General features: G+C 38.5%; 1 protein-coding gene across 11 annotated transcripts in view; it reads left to right on the forward strand.

Moving 5' to 3' along the window:
• The window catches only part of ehbp1l1b (EH domain binding protein 1-like 1b), a 122,150-nt gene that overhangs the window by 45,068 nt on the left and 58,628 nt on the right, over window positions 1–18,454 (forward strand). For 5 of the 11 annotated variants that reach the window (XM_028802179.2, XM_028802189.2, XM_051933572.1 and 2 more), the window contains exons 2-6: window positions 10,705–10,762; window positions 12,985–13,080; window positions 13,204–13,257; window positions 14,620–14,798; window positions 16,559–16,707. In XM_028802179.2, the coding sequence (XP_028658012.2) occupies window positions 10,705–10,762; window positions 12,985–13,080; window positions 13,204–13,257; window positions 14,620–14,798; window positions 16,559–16,707 (536 nt within the window). Of the gene's footprint in view, window positions 1–10,704; window positions 10,763–12,984; window positions 13,081–13,203; window positions 13,258–14,619; window positions 14,799–16,558; window positions 16,708–16,978; window positions 17,093–17,198; window positions 17,286–17,373; window positions 17,449–18,454 lie in introns of those variants that run through there. The other 6 variants (XM_051933557.1, XM_051933564.1, XM_051933568.1 and 3 more) reach the window with 3 other exon arrangements.

An 18,454-nucleotide genomic window follows, 5' to 3' on the forward strand; every position in this document is an offset into this window, starting at 1 on the left:
GTGCAGATCTTGAGTCTGCATTTACAGTCATATTGCTAGCAATACTTAATAGTTTCATTGAATTGGTCAGACTACTATATACTACTCTATAACAGGGATTTGCCCTATTTGGTCATTTTTGATGTAAGTGTTAAAATTTATATTGGCACTAATCAAGACAGTGCATTTATATTGATCTTTTTAATTCACACTAGAATTACGTAAACCTATGAAAAAATTATAAATATAAAATGTCATAATGCAGTTTATGATTTAGTATCTTGGCAGACCCCCGTGACCCTGTAGTTAGGATATAACTGGTTGGATAATGGATGGATGGATAATTCAACCTACAAAAAACACAGATGCACTCATTTTTTAACAATAGAATTACCAAAGCCTACGAAAAAACTCATAATCCTGGTGTAGAAGACCAGGCCCCGGGCACAGACAGACAGACACTGTATGTCCTAAACACACACGTTTATTTTCTTTTAGCACCACAACACAGTGCCTCCAGCACTAGTACTCAGTCCTTCTCTTTCTCTTCTCCCACCACTCCTCCACAGCTGTGTCCTCCTTCTACCCGACTCTGGCCTCTAAATGGAGTGAGACGGCCTCCTTTATAGAGCACCCGGAAGTGCTCCAGGTGTGCCTTGATTAACATCTGGCAGCACTTCCGGGTGTGGCAGAAGTCCTGCACTGGAATCCCTCTCCTCTTCTGGCAGCACTCCCGGGTGTGGAAGTGCTGCATATCCAAACTCTGGAGCTGTCCAGGCGCCCCCTGGCAGCGGCCATGGACCTCTATTGGGCTGAGCCTCCAGGCCCCAATTCCATGGCCCCGATGTAAGCCAAGGGTGCTGCCCTTTCGTGTTCCAGGGGAGGTACTCCTGATAGTACTCCCATTCTCCCGGTCTTCTCCTGGAAAGGGCGTCCCGTCTGGGCAGGATCCCCGCCCGTCCATCACACCGGCCAACCTTAAATCCCTTCGCACCTCTCCTTCAGCGTCTTTTGTGTTGTAAATGTATCGATCAGCACAAGCAGCAAGCAGTCTGCTATCCCATCCCCCCACCCACCTGCACAGCTCAATTTGCAAAGAAGGTGCTCAGTGTTTATCTTGGAGTGTAGTGCCTGGAGTTGTAGAGGGTAAATAATATATCGCCAACAACAATCTATGTAAACACATTGTTAAAACAGAAACTATTTCATGTTTTAGTAATACAGTCATATGAAAAAGTTTGCCTGCATAATAATTTACTTTCAACAAAAAAGGTAATAGTGGTACGTCATTTTATATTTAATGCTGAATGTTTCTACCAATGTCTGTAACTGCAACTCTGTCAGGTGCATCAGCTTTTTAAGAGACATATCATGAGTCAGTGATGATTTAACTTGCAAACTTATGCTTTACTTATACTTGAACACCTTAGACAGTAAGCCAAGATCTGTTTTTACATCACAGACTTGGTGTTTAGCAATGAAAGTAAAGTCATGTGCATGTTGTTTTTGCATATAGTATAATGTTTACATGTTTATGTGTACAGTACAGTATATAAATCCATTATTTTATCCTTCCGTCCATCTATGCATTTTTGATCTTGCTTAGTCCTGTTCAGAAATTTAGTTCAAGCAGAAGGGAAATGTCTGATTTCTGAGCACAATTAGTTCCCAAAATGGCTCAGAATGCATACTAGAGGGGGGAACCGTCAAACCTCAGCTAGGCACAAAAAGGTGTTTGCAATACAATATACAATCCATCCATCCATTATCCAACCCGCTGAATCTGAACACAGGGTCGTGGGAGCCTGCTGGAGCCAATCCCAGCCAACACAGGGCAGGAACCAATCCCAGGCAGGGTGCCAACCCACCGGAGGACACATACAAACACACCCACACACCAAGCACACACTAGGGCCAATTTAGAATCGCCAGTCCACCTAACCTGCATGTCTTTAGACTGTGGGAGGAAACCAGAGTGCCCGGAGGAAACCCATTCAGACACGGGGAGAACATGCAAACTCCACGCAGGGAGGACCTGGGAAGTGAACCCAGGTCCCCAGGTCTTCCAACTGCAAGGCAGCAGCACTACCCACTGTGCCACCGTGCCGCCCACAATATACAATCTTTATCTATATTACTAAACGAAGGTTGTATATATGCACGGATGCTAGGTGCACCGAAAGCACACGTGCACTGCGCTTCGGCACCCCAGAGTCAAACCCAGTGGCTTCTCAGAGTCAGTAGGTGGCGCCCAAACAACACAACACAACCTGTAAACTGAACTTCATGTCACAATACAACCGCCGCCCGAACACGAACACCACCGCATATACAACCTTCGTTTAGTGATGTTTGTATATATGCAAGGAAGAAGCACCGAAAGCGCCCCTGAGTCAAACCCAGCGGCTTCCTAGAGTCAGTAGGTGAAACCCAAACAACACAACACGACCTGTAAACTAAACTTGAGGTAAAGCATGCATGCCAGGTTGTAGATAGATGCCAGAGGCCACAAGCAAGCCGTACACACTACAACCGCCCACACCACCACATATACCACCTTCGTTTAGTAATGTAGCCCTCCAAGCTCGGATCCGCCGCCATGGTCACTTTAGCACGCGAATCCGCCGCCGTCAACAAACGACTTCTAGCTAACGACACAGCCATAGAAAATCAAAAACGAGACTGCATGGATAAAAACAATGAACGAAAGTGCCTAAAATGCGCTTTTGAAACACCAGAACCAGATGAGTTACGGCTCCAAAAAGAAACCGCTTTAGTACAAATATGTTTATTTAATTAAATGAAAACTTTCCCAGGACACACTCACCCTCCATGATTTTTCTTCCCTCCAAATATCGGAGGGAACAGAAAGTGATTGCCATTCTTGGATTTGCGATTCTTTCAAGAATCGTGGGTTTGCTGGTATATAAGAAGATTTATTTTTCAGAGACTCTGTTAAACAAAAAATAAGCTCTAAAGAGCTCAAAGGCAAAAAGAGTTACCTAAGACAGCAAGGCATTCCAGAGCAAACAAGTCCCAATACACAATACAAAAAAGCGAAGTTAAAAACAGAGCAGTGGTTCAAAGTTCAGTACAATAAATCAAAGTTAAGCAAAATATATTAGAACTCATCAATACCACTAGCACATTCAGTGAACAACAAGAGACTGTGACTTTTCCTCATCCTTAATGACCTATTCACAAAACATATGACACATAGACCAAGATACTTACAGTAGATATAAGGAAACTAAATGATAAATAATGCCAACATAAACATAAGCAAAACAGACATAAAATGGGGGCTAGGAGGGTCCAGCAGAAACATAAAAGAAGGAAGGAACCCTCTCTGGACAGGGTGAGAATACATTGATACAGTAAAAATATGTTTTAATTTGAACTGTCATTGAAAGTTAAGAATCTCATTCTTCCAGTGCAATCACAATATAAACATTGATTTTCAAGGTGCTACATAAACAGCAGTGAAAATATGACCCTCACTAATAGTGTTCATTAGTAATAGAATAACATTTTGGAAAATACAAACCTTTTATAATAAGGTTTACTAATGAGTATATGGTTTTATGAACATTGTACCAGACTATGGTGATGAGGTGTGAGACAAGGCCATACAGGTAGATGAAGAGCTTACTAGTCATTTTAAATTCCCCTCCTCACCAATGGTTACTTGTTCTGGGCAGTGACTGAAAGAATGTGATCCTGAGTACAATATTCCAAAGTGAGCTTCCTGCATAGGGTTTCTGGGATCACTATTATTAACAGATTGACATGCTCAGCAATATGTGAATTCCTCCGAGTACCTTTGTTTTAAACTTGACATAAGATGGCTTAATTTCCTGTATATTGATCCTAACTTATTTAATCAGACTTCACGGGACATGATCCCTGCGCTATTGCTACGCAAGCAGTGTACTGTTTATACTTGTGCGCATGCTTTATGTAAATCTGGAGGATTCCACCAGGTGGCAGAGATACCATCATGGTGAGAAAACAACATTCAGTTTCGCTGTGTTGTGAATTGCTGGAAACATCCATTAAATTCCCAGGATACCGTGCGACAATATTTCTGATATCTCTGATTACATTAATCAATCCAGGGACACGCCCATTCCAACTAGCATCAGGTGCAAGGCCGAAATTATCCCTGGATGGGGCATTAGCTCATTGCAAGGTGAATACAAGTACACACATACACTAGCGTCATTTTAGCTTCCACAAATCCCCAAACCTGCATGTCCTTGGAAGGAAACTGGAGCGCACTGTTGAAATTCACCAGGAAAACATGCAAACTCCAATCAGGGAACACCAGGGATGTAACTCCCTACTGCGAGGCAGCAATGCTACCACTTCATCACTGTGCTGCCCCCACATGTGTAATTATTAACAGTATTAATTATTTAAATGAAGTTAACAATCTATCTGTAAATTTTAATATACATGCTTTAACACATTTCATCATGAAAGTGATATCAAGTGTAAATGTAAGGATTCTTAATGTGCAGAGAACTGAAAATTTTATGTGTTCTGTGTGGCAATCACTGCCTGCCAGTACTGTCAGCGCAGGAGCCCGAGAAGCATGTACTGATTAACAAGTGGGTCTATACATCCTGATGCTATTGAGAAGGTGCAGAAAAAAAAAAAAAAGATGGCACAATGAGAGTGTGAGACTTTTAAAATGTATCACGTCAGTATGATGGCGAATATGCAACGCTTTTATTGTCTGTGTAAGAAATAGATGAAGAAAAGCACCATGAATACATTTGTATGTCAGCATTTAAGTTTAATGATTTGCTTCACCGCATCAAAGCGTTCATCAAACATTGAAACATGCATTTTTATCCTGTAGGATCTGTAAAGCAGCTTGCTGTCATATGTTGATAGTAAAGAGTGACTCTGATGTCATGTTCAAACGTGAACACACTGTGACCTCCAATATTTTGCAGGTACTGCAACTTGCGCACACATTGCATTAATTTCTGAGGACGTGCTCAGAGAACACGTCAAATGAATGCTGGGAATGCGTGGCAGCTATGATGTGTGCGTGTATGTGTTATGAGTGTGAAATATAAACCGGCCCTTAGTGGTGGACTTTTGCATATGGCCTATCTGCACCCGTTGATAATGTCTTTAAACAGAAATTATATTTCATTCATTAGTGGTTATAAATACTTATGCTGTGTTTGCAGTGTACTTCAGTATGTATTTAGAACTGAAATTTCCTGGTTTGGCCATTTTCATGTTGCAAATTTTAACTATGATTATCTCATCAGCTGTAACTTTGTAGTTTTATGTAAACCTTGTTTTTTTTCTTTAAATATAACAAATTGTAATATGTAATTATCCAGTCATTTGGACAGTTTTTTGTTTGTAACATATAGAATGAATGAATTACAAAACATCAGATAAACTATCAAGATAAGGTCAGGTCAGGACAGGTTGGGGAGCATGCACTGGTATAGAATGTTGCCTCACCCACCACAAAACAAAACAGCTCGGGATCCTGGTTGGCAATCCCTGAGGCAGACACGTGGTCCAGTCCCACCCTCTGTAAATGACCATTTATCTGCCACAGTCTGGTATAATGTGGTGTCCCCTTGGCCTGGTACAGCCGCTAAATGGCCATAGTGCTGTAACTGATGCTCCCTGAAAATACAGATAATGTGCCTCATTCGGGATTCCATCAGCAATCACTCATTCAACAAAAAGTCAAACCAGTGGTACCCAAGGATTCTCAGAAGAGACACCATACCGAGGGAGTCCAGTCTTCATCTCAGGTCGCTGGATAGCCTGCATGTCTTGCAACCATATAGCAAAACAGGAATCACCAGGACACTAAAAATGTGGACTATCATCCTTTTGCAAAGATAGCAGGAGCCCAATACACATTTTTCCAGCAACCTCATGACATCCCCCATGCTGTCGCAATCCGTCTACTGACTTCATAGGAAAAATCACCAGATACATGGATGTTGCTGCCGAGGTAAGTAAACCTCTCAACGAGGTCAATACTCTCGCCACAAACAGCAGACAGACACACTGCAGATGTCTATGCCCAAGAGGTCATTAAAGGCCTGCATCTTGGTTTTTATCCAGGATACTCGCAAGCCCAGACAGTCAGACTCCTCACTCAGTCTCTCAAAAGCCTCCATTGACTCCGCGAAGAAGATAGCATCGTCGACAAAGTCAAGATCAGTGAATCTTTCTTCAGCAGCAGATGTCCCACAGCCGCTGGAACCCAGAACCCTGCCCAACACCCAGTCCATGCAAGTATTGAACAGGGTAGGAGCAAGAACACACCCCAGAATCAACTGGGGAGAACACAGAGGTTTTGCTGTCATTCTGCACAGCACTCTCAGGGCCAGTGTACAGGCCGGCCATGACATTTAACAACTTTGGGGGGATCCCGTGAAGTAGCAGGATATCCCACAGGGCAGCTCGATCAACTGAGTCGAACCTTTTATGAAAATCAACAATGGCTGCAAAGAAACTCTGACGATATTCGCGTTTGTGCTTGATGAGAATCCTCAGTGCCAGGGTGTGGTCGATGGTAGACATACTTAGGCATAAGACCAGAACTCTTCAGTTGCTGGTAGGTGAACAAGTGGCCACTGCTCCTACTGAGGATGACACTAGCGAGGACCTTACCCAGCACTGAGAGAAGTGTTATCCCCCCGTAGCTTCCACACTCCAGATAGGGATGACAAGTCCTGTATCCCAGTCAGTTGGGATGATGCCAGTCTTCCAAATGGAAGCAAAGATTGCTTGCAATGCCAGGAGGACAGCCTTACCACCAGCCTGGAGAAGTGCACCCTGGACACCACAGATCCCTACCACTGGTCGCATCGAGGTCATCCATGATCAGAAAGAAGAGTGTCACCTCACGGGCACCCATCAACCAACGAGCGAAGTTGCGAATAGAATACCTCCCTCACCATGACATCAGTCACTGCAGTCGGAGCATACACTGAGACAACAGACAAGGCACCCAGAGAGTGCATTAATCTGAGTCTCATAATATGCTCGTTGAAAGGAGTCACATTGGAGACCATTGGGAGCAGCCGACCCACAACAGAGAGACCAAACCAAAAAAAGTATACCCACCTACAAAGATCTAGCCAGTCCCAGGTCTGCATACCTCAGAGAGTGCAGCCACCGAAATACAGAGTTTACAAAGCTCCTCTGACAGCAGAGGAAGATGGTTGACAAGACAAGAAGTTCCACATGCCTACACAGATGAGTCACCTCAAATTAGGACCCAAGTGCTGCCATTCAGTGGGCAGTGCCTGAGAATCACGCACCAGTTCCAATCCCCAACAAGCTCACAGGCAGTTTCAACTCTTCCAAGGATGAAGCTCCTGTGGGCTTTCCTTATTCCCTTCATAATGTGAGCAGCCTTCCTTTGGGCGGCTGCAGCAAAGCTATATCTCTGGAGAGCAGAACGAAGTCCTCTCTGCTGTTTCTGAGCCGCATGAAGTTTTTACAGTGGCTGGAGTGCTAGTCCTGCCACCAACCCTCAAATTTTCCGTGCAAGTTCGAGGACCGTTTGCAGGGCCGGAAGCAGTTTAATGTCATACCCAGGATGAGATAAGGATCCCAAACTAAATGCAACTTATTACGAGATCTTCTGTAGTTTTGGAAGAACATACATTAAAGTATAGTTGGAAACAGTGCCCTTGCAAAAACTCGCATGATTTATTAAGTCATGCACCACCTCAGTTTAAAGGTTTTAAAAATCATAATGTTTATAAAGTTTCCAGGAGCCGTTTACATTTTTTTTTTGTAACAAAATTTTGTTTCTGAGGAGTCAGTGCCACCTACTGGAGGTAATTTCTAATGGCAATGAGTTCCCTAATATCTAACCACAAATTATTTGAACAGTTTAATTCAGGACTTTATTTGTATTGTACTACATTTGACAGTTTACCATTTCTGACATACCTAAAATATATACACTTTTATTTCCCATTTTGACTGGAACAACCCACATCTAATTATCCCTGAAAATGTCATGGAATATTCCAGACCATATTTAAATTTTGCCCATGGGCTTAATTTGTGCTAATTGTGAAATGCAGCATTTTAAGCTTTAGATTAAAGTGTTTTGCTCAGTTATGGGTAATTGAGAAGATGAAAATGCTGTGCTGCCCTGTTTTTCCAGTTGTTACCAAACTGTGGATATTTTTAATTATTAATCTTGTGCAAGGAAGGAGGCATTTAGATTTCAAACATCATGTCATATGTGCTCCAATTTAAGAAATGTTGTTGCGGCCCTAATGTTTCTAAAAGTTTTTCTGGGATGATAACAGCTGTTGTAATCATCAGTATTGACAGCTTTATATTTTCTTGAAACTATAAGAATTGTTTTGATAGGTTTTAGGTATGTGCTAACTCTTAAGTGATGATTTTTCCTTTTTTATAAAGGAGAATGACATCACAATTTCTAAGTTAAACAGTTTGTATAATAAAAAGCAATAACATTAAAAGAAAACATTACAAGATTGAAAACATATTCATATTTTCTAGTAGGTTATTAGCCTTATAAGATATTTTATTCTGTGCTTCATCCTATATAAATATTTAAACAAATCATCAAGCCAGAAACTGTAAGATTTCAATTGCTTGTTTTTCTTTTTTTAATTTTAACAAACATGGCATTGTTTGAATATATTTTAAAATGATAGTTATACAGATGTTTATCTTCACATTTGCCCAATAAATCTATTTATCTCAAGTTTATTCAGGTGATTTCAATTACATTCAGATATTCACTGCCCTGTCACACAATTTGAGTGAAATCATAAGTTTCTAAATTATTCCTGCAACATGTAAGCCCTTATATCTTTTATGCACTTATTTTCAGAGTTACTGTCTGTTTTAATTTTTGTCAGCTAAAATTATATTTTAAATATGCTAGTAGGTTTTTAGTTTCCCTTTTCTGTTTTCAGCGTTGTGGGGAACTACAGTAAAACCTACACACACACAACATTCATCTTGGTCCAACTTAGTATTGCCAGTTTACTAACTGTGTATATTAGGACTGTGGGAAATAACCAGAGTACTCAGAAAAAACAGTGCAAATACAGGGAGAACAAGTACAATCCACATAGAATGTGCAGCAATCAGAAAGAAAACTAGGGCAGAGGACTGTGAGTCAGTAACAAGAAATAATTGACCTTCTATTCCGCCCTGGTGTGTATTTGTCAATTATTAAATATATGGTTACTAAAGTTCATTCTGTCATATAATTTAAATGGGTTATATATCTCTATTTATTTTGATTGTACTTTGCTGAACTACCCAGAAAAAATAGCCAATCACTAGGTTTTAATTGGATGTTGGCACTCTATATGAAATGAAAAGCATCTATTTCAATACCATTTTTCCTGATTATGGTTTTGGAAAAGATAGGAACCAGCACTAAAGGAGACAACAGATAAACACACATGTGTTAGTTGTTTATTTTACTGACATGTCTTTTGAATGTTGGGAGACCTTGGAGGAAACCCAGATATGATCACAAACGGCACACTAATGCGGAATCTGGTATCCTAGAACTGTGAAACAGCAATGTTACCCCCAGCTTGCTGTTATTAGGTATCCTTGGATGTGTTACAGCACACTCTTTTAATCCTGAGACCAGGCAAGATTTTCTAGTTAGTAGAATATCATGCAATAAGAAAATTCATGTAATTTATCATGTAAGCAATATAAAAACCCAGGTAAGAAAGTCTGTTTTTCTTTTTTCAATATGCCAGCTCTCACAGAGATATATTATAGTTGCTTCTGGCCATGTCTGGAACTGAAATAAAAAAGTGACATGTATGCTGAAATTTACAAAATTAACATAGATGTCAGTGTAAGAAAAGCTTATACAGTCACAGATTTATCAAACAAACATAAAATATTGAATTTGAACATGAGCTTCTCCAAATCAAATAAAGTTCATTGCTTCTAGGCAATGTTTGAGGCACCATTTAGAGCATGAACATTCTTATAAACACGCTACAGTATGTGAGAATAATTGGTTTATCACAACTGTTAAGTGCAAAAGAAAATGTATTTAAATTAATTCACAAAGTTATAACTATTATAATTCTCATCAGTGAAGTGAAGGGGAAAAGCATGTTTACTCTGGTATCATCAGAGACATGCCTTGCTGTTGCTATTGCTTCACCTTGTATTTTAAATTACCAGACAGTGGCAAATACTTTGAAGTTACCCAAGTCACATTTCAGATCTCTTAATGTTAGTATTTAGACAAATTCTAACATTCTATCTTTGACTCATTTTTCTAGATGTCTAATGTCTTCACTTTATATTTGATTTAGTTTTTGTTAAAATCTGAAACTGTTTGCTAAATACATTTTTGTACTTGTATATAATATTCTGAAGTTGTAAATTAAAGAATAAGGAAATCATGTATTTTTATCTCCATAGAGATGATAAAATCATGCTGAGACTTTTGTGAAGACATCAGTAATCTGTGTTGGTCTAGAAAATCCTATCAACACACTAGTGATAGTCTGTATATGAGTAGTCCACTCTTGTTCAGTTCTGAAATTTTAGATTTCAGTGGAGGGACTTGGAGCTGAAGAAATATTCCACAGCAGTTTAACCCTATTTCCTAAAATTGTACTGTGAGTCTGTATTGTAAATATGAAGACTGTATATGATTAATTAAATGTAAATATATTTTTTTATTAGGCAGCCTGACAAACTGATAGTGGTGTGGACCCGAAGAAACCGGCGTGTCTGTTCCAAGGTAAATGTCCCAGTGTCCACCTTATCCACACTTGTCTTTGATACTGTCAATTTTATAAATTTCACCTTATGTGATATACCATACATATATTTTACATGACTATTTAGTGGTCCTTTTACAAAGATGGCTATATACATGGCTGCAAATCTCAGCATCAGACAAAAATGTATACAGTACGTGTATACAAATGTATATATAAACTTAACTTAAGATCTTCATTAATAAGTAGCTCCTTTTAATGAAATTAGAGGAGATTAATTAAAAAAGGAAAAAATATTTCATATTCTATGCTTATGCAATGTGGTTTGGTTCCCACATAATACCTCAAGCTGTTAGAGAAAGCTCTAGCCATTTTTGATACTAAACTTCATAAATGAGTTAGAAAATGCATGATACATGAGCCCACTGAACAAACCCTCTCTACTTTAACAGATGAAAATGACAGTTTTCATTTCAAGGCATGTTTCATGTTGCATGTAGTGTATTAAAATAAATAAATAAATGAAAAAAAGAATTGAATAAATACAAAAAGAAGTAAGCAAATAACATTTAATGGCACTTTAATTATGTATGTTCACATATCATTGTGTTTTTTAAATTTATTTATTACCACATTTCACAATAATTTATTTACTAGTCAAGCCCCTAGCATGCTCAACTCTTGCTGATTCTGCAGACATATATTACAAAGGCGTCAACTTATTCCGAAGAATTACCCCACAAGGGGAGGTTGTTGTGGTGTGATTAAAAGTGAGTAAGGCTTAACTGTTGTGAGCTGTGCTTATTGTCCTTAGCAGCCAAGATGACAATGAAAATTAATTTTTGTGTGCTGACACTCACTTCAGTGCATTTTCCTGTACAGTGCTTACTGTACATGAATTTATAGCTTGAGGCATGATGGAAAATTTTACGTGAATAATGCACACCAAGTAGTGTTAAGCTGTAACATAGAACATGTGATGTACCTTATTGACATGGATGCACCAGACATACTTACTTACCTATCCAGTAGAACTTTGCATACATAGCAATAGATTTTTCTTTTTGCCACACACTGTTTCATGAAGGAATAGAAGACAGACACCTCATAGTGCTTTGGTCACAATTTGATTCAGGACCAGGGTATCTTCTGCTTGCACTTTGCATGTTCTCCATACATTTGGATGAGTTCATTTTTAGACTTTCTATCCAAAGATATGATGGTGAGTCTGTTTGCATCTAATAATTGCCCTGACACAAGTAAAGTGTGTGCAGTATTTTGCTTGCTTTCTCAAACTACTCCTCTGCCTTGTAGTGTATCACCTAGTACATTGGTAATTAAGTCCAGTCCTGGAGGTCCGTAGTGGGTGGAGGTTTTCATTCCAACCAGTTTCATGATTAGAAGTCAGGCCTAGCAGTTAGTGACACTTGGCATTTAATTATATGGGTTGTTCAAGCTTTCATTCTTCCAAGACAAACCTTTATCACATTGTAGATTTTTTCATTTTCTGAGAACATTATCCATATGTTTTGTGGTCTGAAGCACATTTGTACCTCTTGGTCCTACCATTCTCTTTCATTTATTTCAAAACATTGTATTAACACAGAGTCTTCATGATGCAAACACACAGCTTTAAAAGGAATCACATTAGCTGGAGAGCTGGTGATTCCTTTGTCATTTCCATCTCTCATTGCTCATTAGAAAACAGACAACAATTAAAACCTTAAATAAAACTTAATGCAGCTTTTTAAAACTAAAATAGGCAGTTAAGTGTTCTGAATCATAACAAACAAGTTAAATAAAAACTAAACCCAGAAACCTATTGCTTTAGTAGTAAATAAATGGGTTCTAATTAAAGATCTGGTTAAAGTAAGAACCTGTAGCCACTCTGGACCATCAGGACTGGAGTTGAGTACCCCTGAGCTAGTATTTCCAAATTAAACAAAATGTTTTTGGTATAACAATTTTTCAGTTTTCATATGTAATCTGTGTTGTTGTTCTTATAAACTTAATTTGCATAAGTAAAAGGAGAGTGTCATAATACTATAAATGTTGTATTGCAGTTTGTTTTGCATATTCTCATTTCAGAATAAAGTACAGCTACATTTTATTTTCATGATTTTCAGGTCAGGGATTTGTTTATTGTTGTTGAGTGTCTATTCCTGAAAAATGATATGAAATTCTTAGCATTTTTCCAACTGTTGTTGTGAAGACTTCATTTTCTTTGTTAAACTTTTTTTAGCCCCATGGGTGGCAGCCAGGAATTAAGAATCCTTACCGGGGGATGGTGGTTTGGCCTGTGCCAGAAAATGTGGATATCACTGTTACTCTCTACAGGGTATGAAAATATTTTTTGAAGTGAACATATTTATATACAATTATTTTATTATGTTTTTATTTTTTAAGCTTTATTCAGAAAGAAAGATGCCTTAAAATAATTTGTCTTTATATACTACTACAGGATCCTCATGCTGAGGAGTTTGAAGATAAGGAGTGGACTTTTGTCATCGAAAATGTAAGTGTAACTAAAAGTATGATGAATTGCTGTCTAATAAGAAGGTGATGGTATTTGTTTATTTTACAGTTCTGAAGTTTGTGAAAATTAAGGAGTCCATAAAAGGATGTGGGTAGGAAAAAAAAAACATATGGGGACTATTTACAATTTTATGAGCATGTCTTCATTAAAATGTTTGTGTGCTTACACTCTGCATATCCCTTCTGCGCTTCTTATATACTAAAATATGGCAAAAGCAAAAAAACTGTCAACTGATCTATGAGAAAGGTGATTCAGCATTGGCTCATTTGAAATTTGTTCCTGTGGTCACTCAACTTAAGGTCTGAAGAGGTGTCAAAAGCAACACAGCACAAAGGTCTCCGTAAAATCACTTTGAACACTCTCTCTGTAATGATTGGCATGATTGATGTGCGGTGATGCTTTGGGAAACTCGCTCCTAATCCAAAATGCTCTCTAGGATGTAAGTAATTTTGTATAATAATAACTTCATTTTTGGACTGCACTGTATTCAACAGCATAGCGTAGGTTATCAAAATCAGCTGCAAAATGAATGATACAGGTTATCACATAACCACAAAGGACAACTTTAGAGGGAAAGACTTTGTACTTTTGAACATGATAAAGAGCTAATGCACAGGGCCAGGTTAACACTTTATTGGCTGAAGTGAAGAAAAAAAGAAGGTCCAGAAGTGGCTTAGTACACTTTGTGTACATCCAGTGATAGACATGCAGTCTTCTGACACCTTGTTACTGATCAGCGATAAATTGAATAACTTCTTCGATGTTGGTATACCATTGTTGGTATAGCTTATTAGCCCTGAGGACCCTTTGTAGCTGCCTTTTGCTCAGTGTGATGCCCCATGTGTTAAGAGTCTTTACAATGCTGTCATAACTCATTCCCAAATCAAAAAATATCCTTATCATGATGTCTCTATCCTTTAGGCTGTCCATATACAACAGCAGGGCTATGTGGATTACAGGTGCACACATTAACTAAATCAAAGGAACATTTTAATAAAAACATGTGCATGAATTTCATAAGTCGAGGGAACATGCGGATAAACAGTAAATTGTTCCTGCAATTTTTTTTTCCCTACTCACTTCCTCCATTCCTTCCTTGCATAGCTAATGTGTACTAAATTTTTATTAAATGTGCTTTTAATATCTTTAAATTGTCATAGTCTTTAATGATTTATTTTATACATGTGGATATTCTTTGGTTATATTAATTTTTGTTTGCACTGAGACATGTTTGCATGGTTGCATGTATTTATGTATCCCATTTTTCTTTTCATGACAAAAAAGTTGCAAGGAGTAAACCTGTATATGATAAGCACCTTACTATACCTTTTTATTTCTCAGGAGTCAAAAGGTCGACGTAAGGTTCTAGCCTCTGCAGATATAAATATGAAGAAATATGTCAGTGCCATGCCTACACAGACGGACCTTAAACTGAAGCTGAAGCCATTATCTGTAAAGGTGGTAGAAGCTACACTGAAACTCTCATTGTCCTGTGTTTTCCTCCGTGAGGGAAAGGCCACGTAAGTTTGTTTTTTTTTAATAAAAACTGAGTTACTTATTTTGTTAGTAAAGATGTCCAGACAGGACATATTTGTGTTTTTATTACTGAATCTTGCCCATATTATTACCATTTACCTAAGAGAATCAATAGCATGCAAACTGTCCAACAGGAACTCATCCCTTCACCACAGATTTTTAGTCTAATTTTAACTCTGCAGTGAAATTCATGTTTAGTTCAGCTTACAGACGGGATCAAATATTAATGAGTTTTCGCTTCTCTATCTCCAAAATTGTCTACAAGCAACACAAACACTCACTGAGCAAATAATCAGAAACACCAGTATATCTGTTTATCCATGCAGTCACCTAATCAGCCAATCATCACCATCACACAGCACAATGCATAAAATCATGCCGATACATGCCAGTTCAGTGTTCACTTGAAACATGAGAATAGGGAAAAATGTGATCTCAGTGATTATGACCATGGCATGATTGATGGTATCAGAGAGGCTGGTTAGAGTATTTCTGTAATTGCTGATCTCTTGGGATTTTTAGCGCACAACAGTCTCTAGAGTTTACTCAGATTGCTGGAAAAAACATGTAGTTGGCGGTGTTTCTATGAATGGAAGCACCTTGTTGAGAGAAAGGTCAGAGGAGAATGGTTAGGCTAGTTCAAGCTGACAGAAAGGCTACAGTAACTCAGATAACCACTCTTTACAGCAGAAGATCATGTTGGGTTCCACTCCTGTCAGCCAAGGACAGACAGCTGATGCTTCAGTGGGCACAGGCTCACAAAAACTGGACAGTTGAAGACTGGAAAAATGTAGCCTGGTCTGATAAATTTTAATTTCTGCTGAGGCACACAGATGGTAGGGTCAGAATTTGGCATCAATAGCATGAATCCATGCACCCAACCTGCTTTGTGTAAACACTTCAGGCTGATGGTGGTGATGGAGTAATGGTGTGGGGGATATTTTCTTGGCACTTTTTGGGCCCATTAATACCAATCAAACATCTCTTGGATTCCATGGCCTACTTGAGTATTGTTGCTGACCATGTGCATCCCTTCATGCCACAATTTACACTTCTAATACTGTAAATACTTCCTGCATGATAATGCACCTGTCACAAAGCAAAAGTAGTCTAAAATTGGATATTACACTGAGTTCAGTGACCTTCCTAGTCACTGGATCTGAATCCAATAGAACACCTTTGTGATGTGGTGTAACAGGAGATTTGAAGCATGAATGTGCAGATGTCAAATCTGCAGAAATTGCTTAATGCAATCATGTCAATATGGACCAGAATTTCAAAGGAATGTTTACAACATCTTGCAGAATTCATGCCACAAAGAACTGAGGCTGTTTTGACAGCAGGAGGAGGCACTATCCAGTATTTGGATAGTGGTCCTAAGAATTTACTCCATGAGTGTAAGTTGCATCAGAATTATTGCTTATTCACACAATGACAGAGGTTGGGTTAGTTAGGTATTCTGTTATTGTGTATAATTTAATTTCATTACATTTCGATTTATGCTTTTATAGCACTCTTTGCTAAGTATGGGCTCAGAGTGCTTATGTAAATTTAAACCTTTAAAGTGATGTTGCATATGATCCTCATGATTTTATGTTTAAGCCTAAACTGCTACTAATTGTTAGACACATTACATCATCAATTATACTTTGATTCTTGCTGATAAGGTCTTGGCAATGTGCAGTAAACTGATGTGGAAATTAATTTTGCAAAATACCTATGTAATAGTATTTTTGATTTATAGTGATGAAGATATGCAGAGTCTTGCTAGTTTAATGAGTGTGAAACCATCAGACATCGGTAATCTAGATGATTTTGCTGAAAGTGATGAAGAGGATGAAAAGAAGTCAAGTTCTTTGAACAGCCCTCAAAGTGGTGGAACAACAGTCATAGGTAGGAAGCTGATTTCAGGCATCACTACATTAATACATTCCACTTTTGCACTCTTTGAATGCATTTGTTTATTCTGCAATCTCATTTGTAGTCCCTGCTCCTGTTTCTGCTTTTGGATTTCAAGAGGAAAGATGGCCCAGAATTGCTACCAATACTCCTACTCCTTCTGTAGCTATCGGTACAGTTTGTTCTTTCTTTCTTTCTTTCTTTCTTTCTTTCTTTCTTTCTTTCTTTCTTTCTTTCTTTCTTTCTTTCTTTCTTTCTTTCTTTTTTTCCATAAGTATGTTCCACTACCTTTTATTTGTAGTTCCTTATCCTGCTGCTGCTGCAGAGGAAGATCAAAATACAGTGGTTATGAATCCTCCTGTATATTCTACTACTAAGGGTATACAATTTTAATCTTGTTTTCCTACTGTATTCCTTTATATTTTGTTTTTAAAACATCTCGGTAGATTTAGGTCCTGTTTCCATCTCATTCTGCCCTCCTTTAGCTCCAGGTATTGTCTTTACTTCTGTGGTTAGTGAGGATCGGAGACCTATGCCAATTATCCATCCTCCTGCCTATGCTGTTACTATGGGTATTGATTTCTTTTATTTAATGCCCATTTTTATTTTCTTTGCTTTTCTTTTATTAAAAAGCCTGTTCTCTATTTCTCATAATTTCAGGCTCTGGCATTTCATCTATAAATAAAAAGGAAAAGAAAAGTCTACCTGGTTCCTCTGCTTGTGCTGCTATTTCAGGTACTTTCTTTCTTTCTTTCTTTCTTTCTTTCTTTCTTTCTTTCTTTCTTTCTTTCTTTCTTTCTTTCTTTCTTTCTTAGAAAATATTTGTGTGAGGGCAGGAAACTTTTGAAAGTTTCACTTCACTCTGCTGCTGAACATTTTCTTAAAACATTTAATTAAAACAATGAAGTTCTTTTCCATCTTCATTTGCTTTTAGCATTAAGACTGACAAAATGCCATGCCTTTGGGCTGAAAATATCATATTGCCCATTTTGGTTTAAAGAATTAAAGATTAAAGAAAACAATTCAGTATGTCTGTGCGAAATAGTCATGTATGCTAAAAACATATATTCATTCACCTTGTGCCTTATCTCCTTGTACTCTTTTCTACTTTCTGCATCTCTCTGACTATCCCACTTCTTCTTTGCCATCCTCTTCCTCTGTATACTCTCCTGTACTTCCCTATTCCACCACCAGGTTTCCTTTTCCTTCTTACTCTGTCCAGATGTCACCCTCACTACATCTGCTGTAATTGCCCAACTGTCTGGTAACTCTTCACTGCCACCCAGTGCCTGTCTCACCTCCACCCTAAACTCAACCTTGCAGTCTTCCTTTTTCAACTTCCAGCATTTGATCCTTGGCTCTGCCCTCACTCTCTTCCTCTTTTTGATCTCCAACATCATCCTACAGACCACCATCCTATGCCGCTTAACTACACTTTCCCCTGCCACCACTTTGCAGTCTTCAATCTTCTTCAGATTGAGTCTTCTGCATAGGATGTAATCTACCTGTGTGCATCTTCCTCCACTCTTATACATCACCCTATATGTTTCTCCCTCTTCTTAAAATATGTATTCACCACAGCCAAGTCCACAGGCAAAATCCACCATACCTACCCATCACCTCCTCATCTCTTCTGTTCCCTTCACCAACGTGTCCATTGAAATCTTCTCCAATCACCACTTTTTATCCCTTGGGTACACTGTTCATCACTTCATCCAACTTACTCCAATAATCTTCTTTC

This window comes from Erpetoichthys calabaricus, chromosome 1 (assembly GCF_900747795.2).
Source record: "Erpetoichthys calabaricus chromosome 1, fErpCal1.3, whole genome shotgun sequence".
Lineage (NCBI taxonomy): Eukaryota > Metazoa > Chordata > Cladistia > Polypteriformes > Polypteridae > Erpetoichthys > Erpetoichthys calabaricus.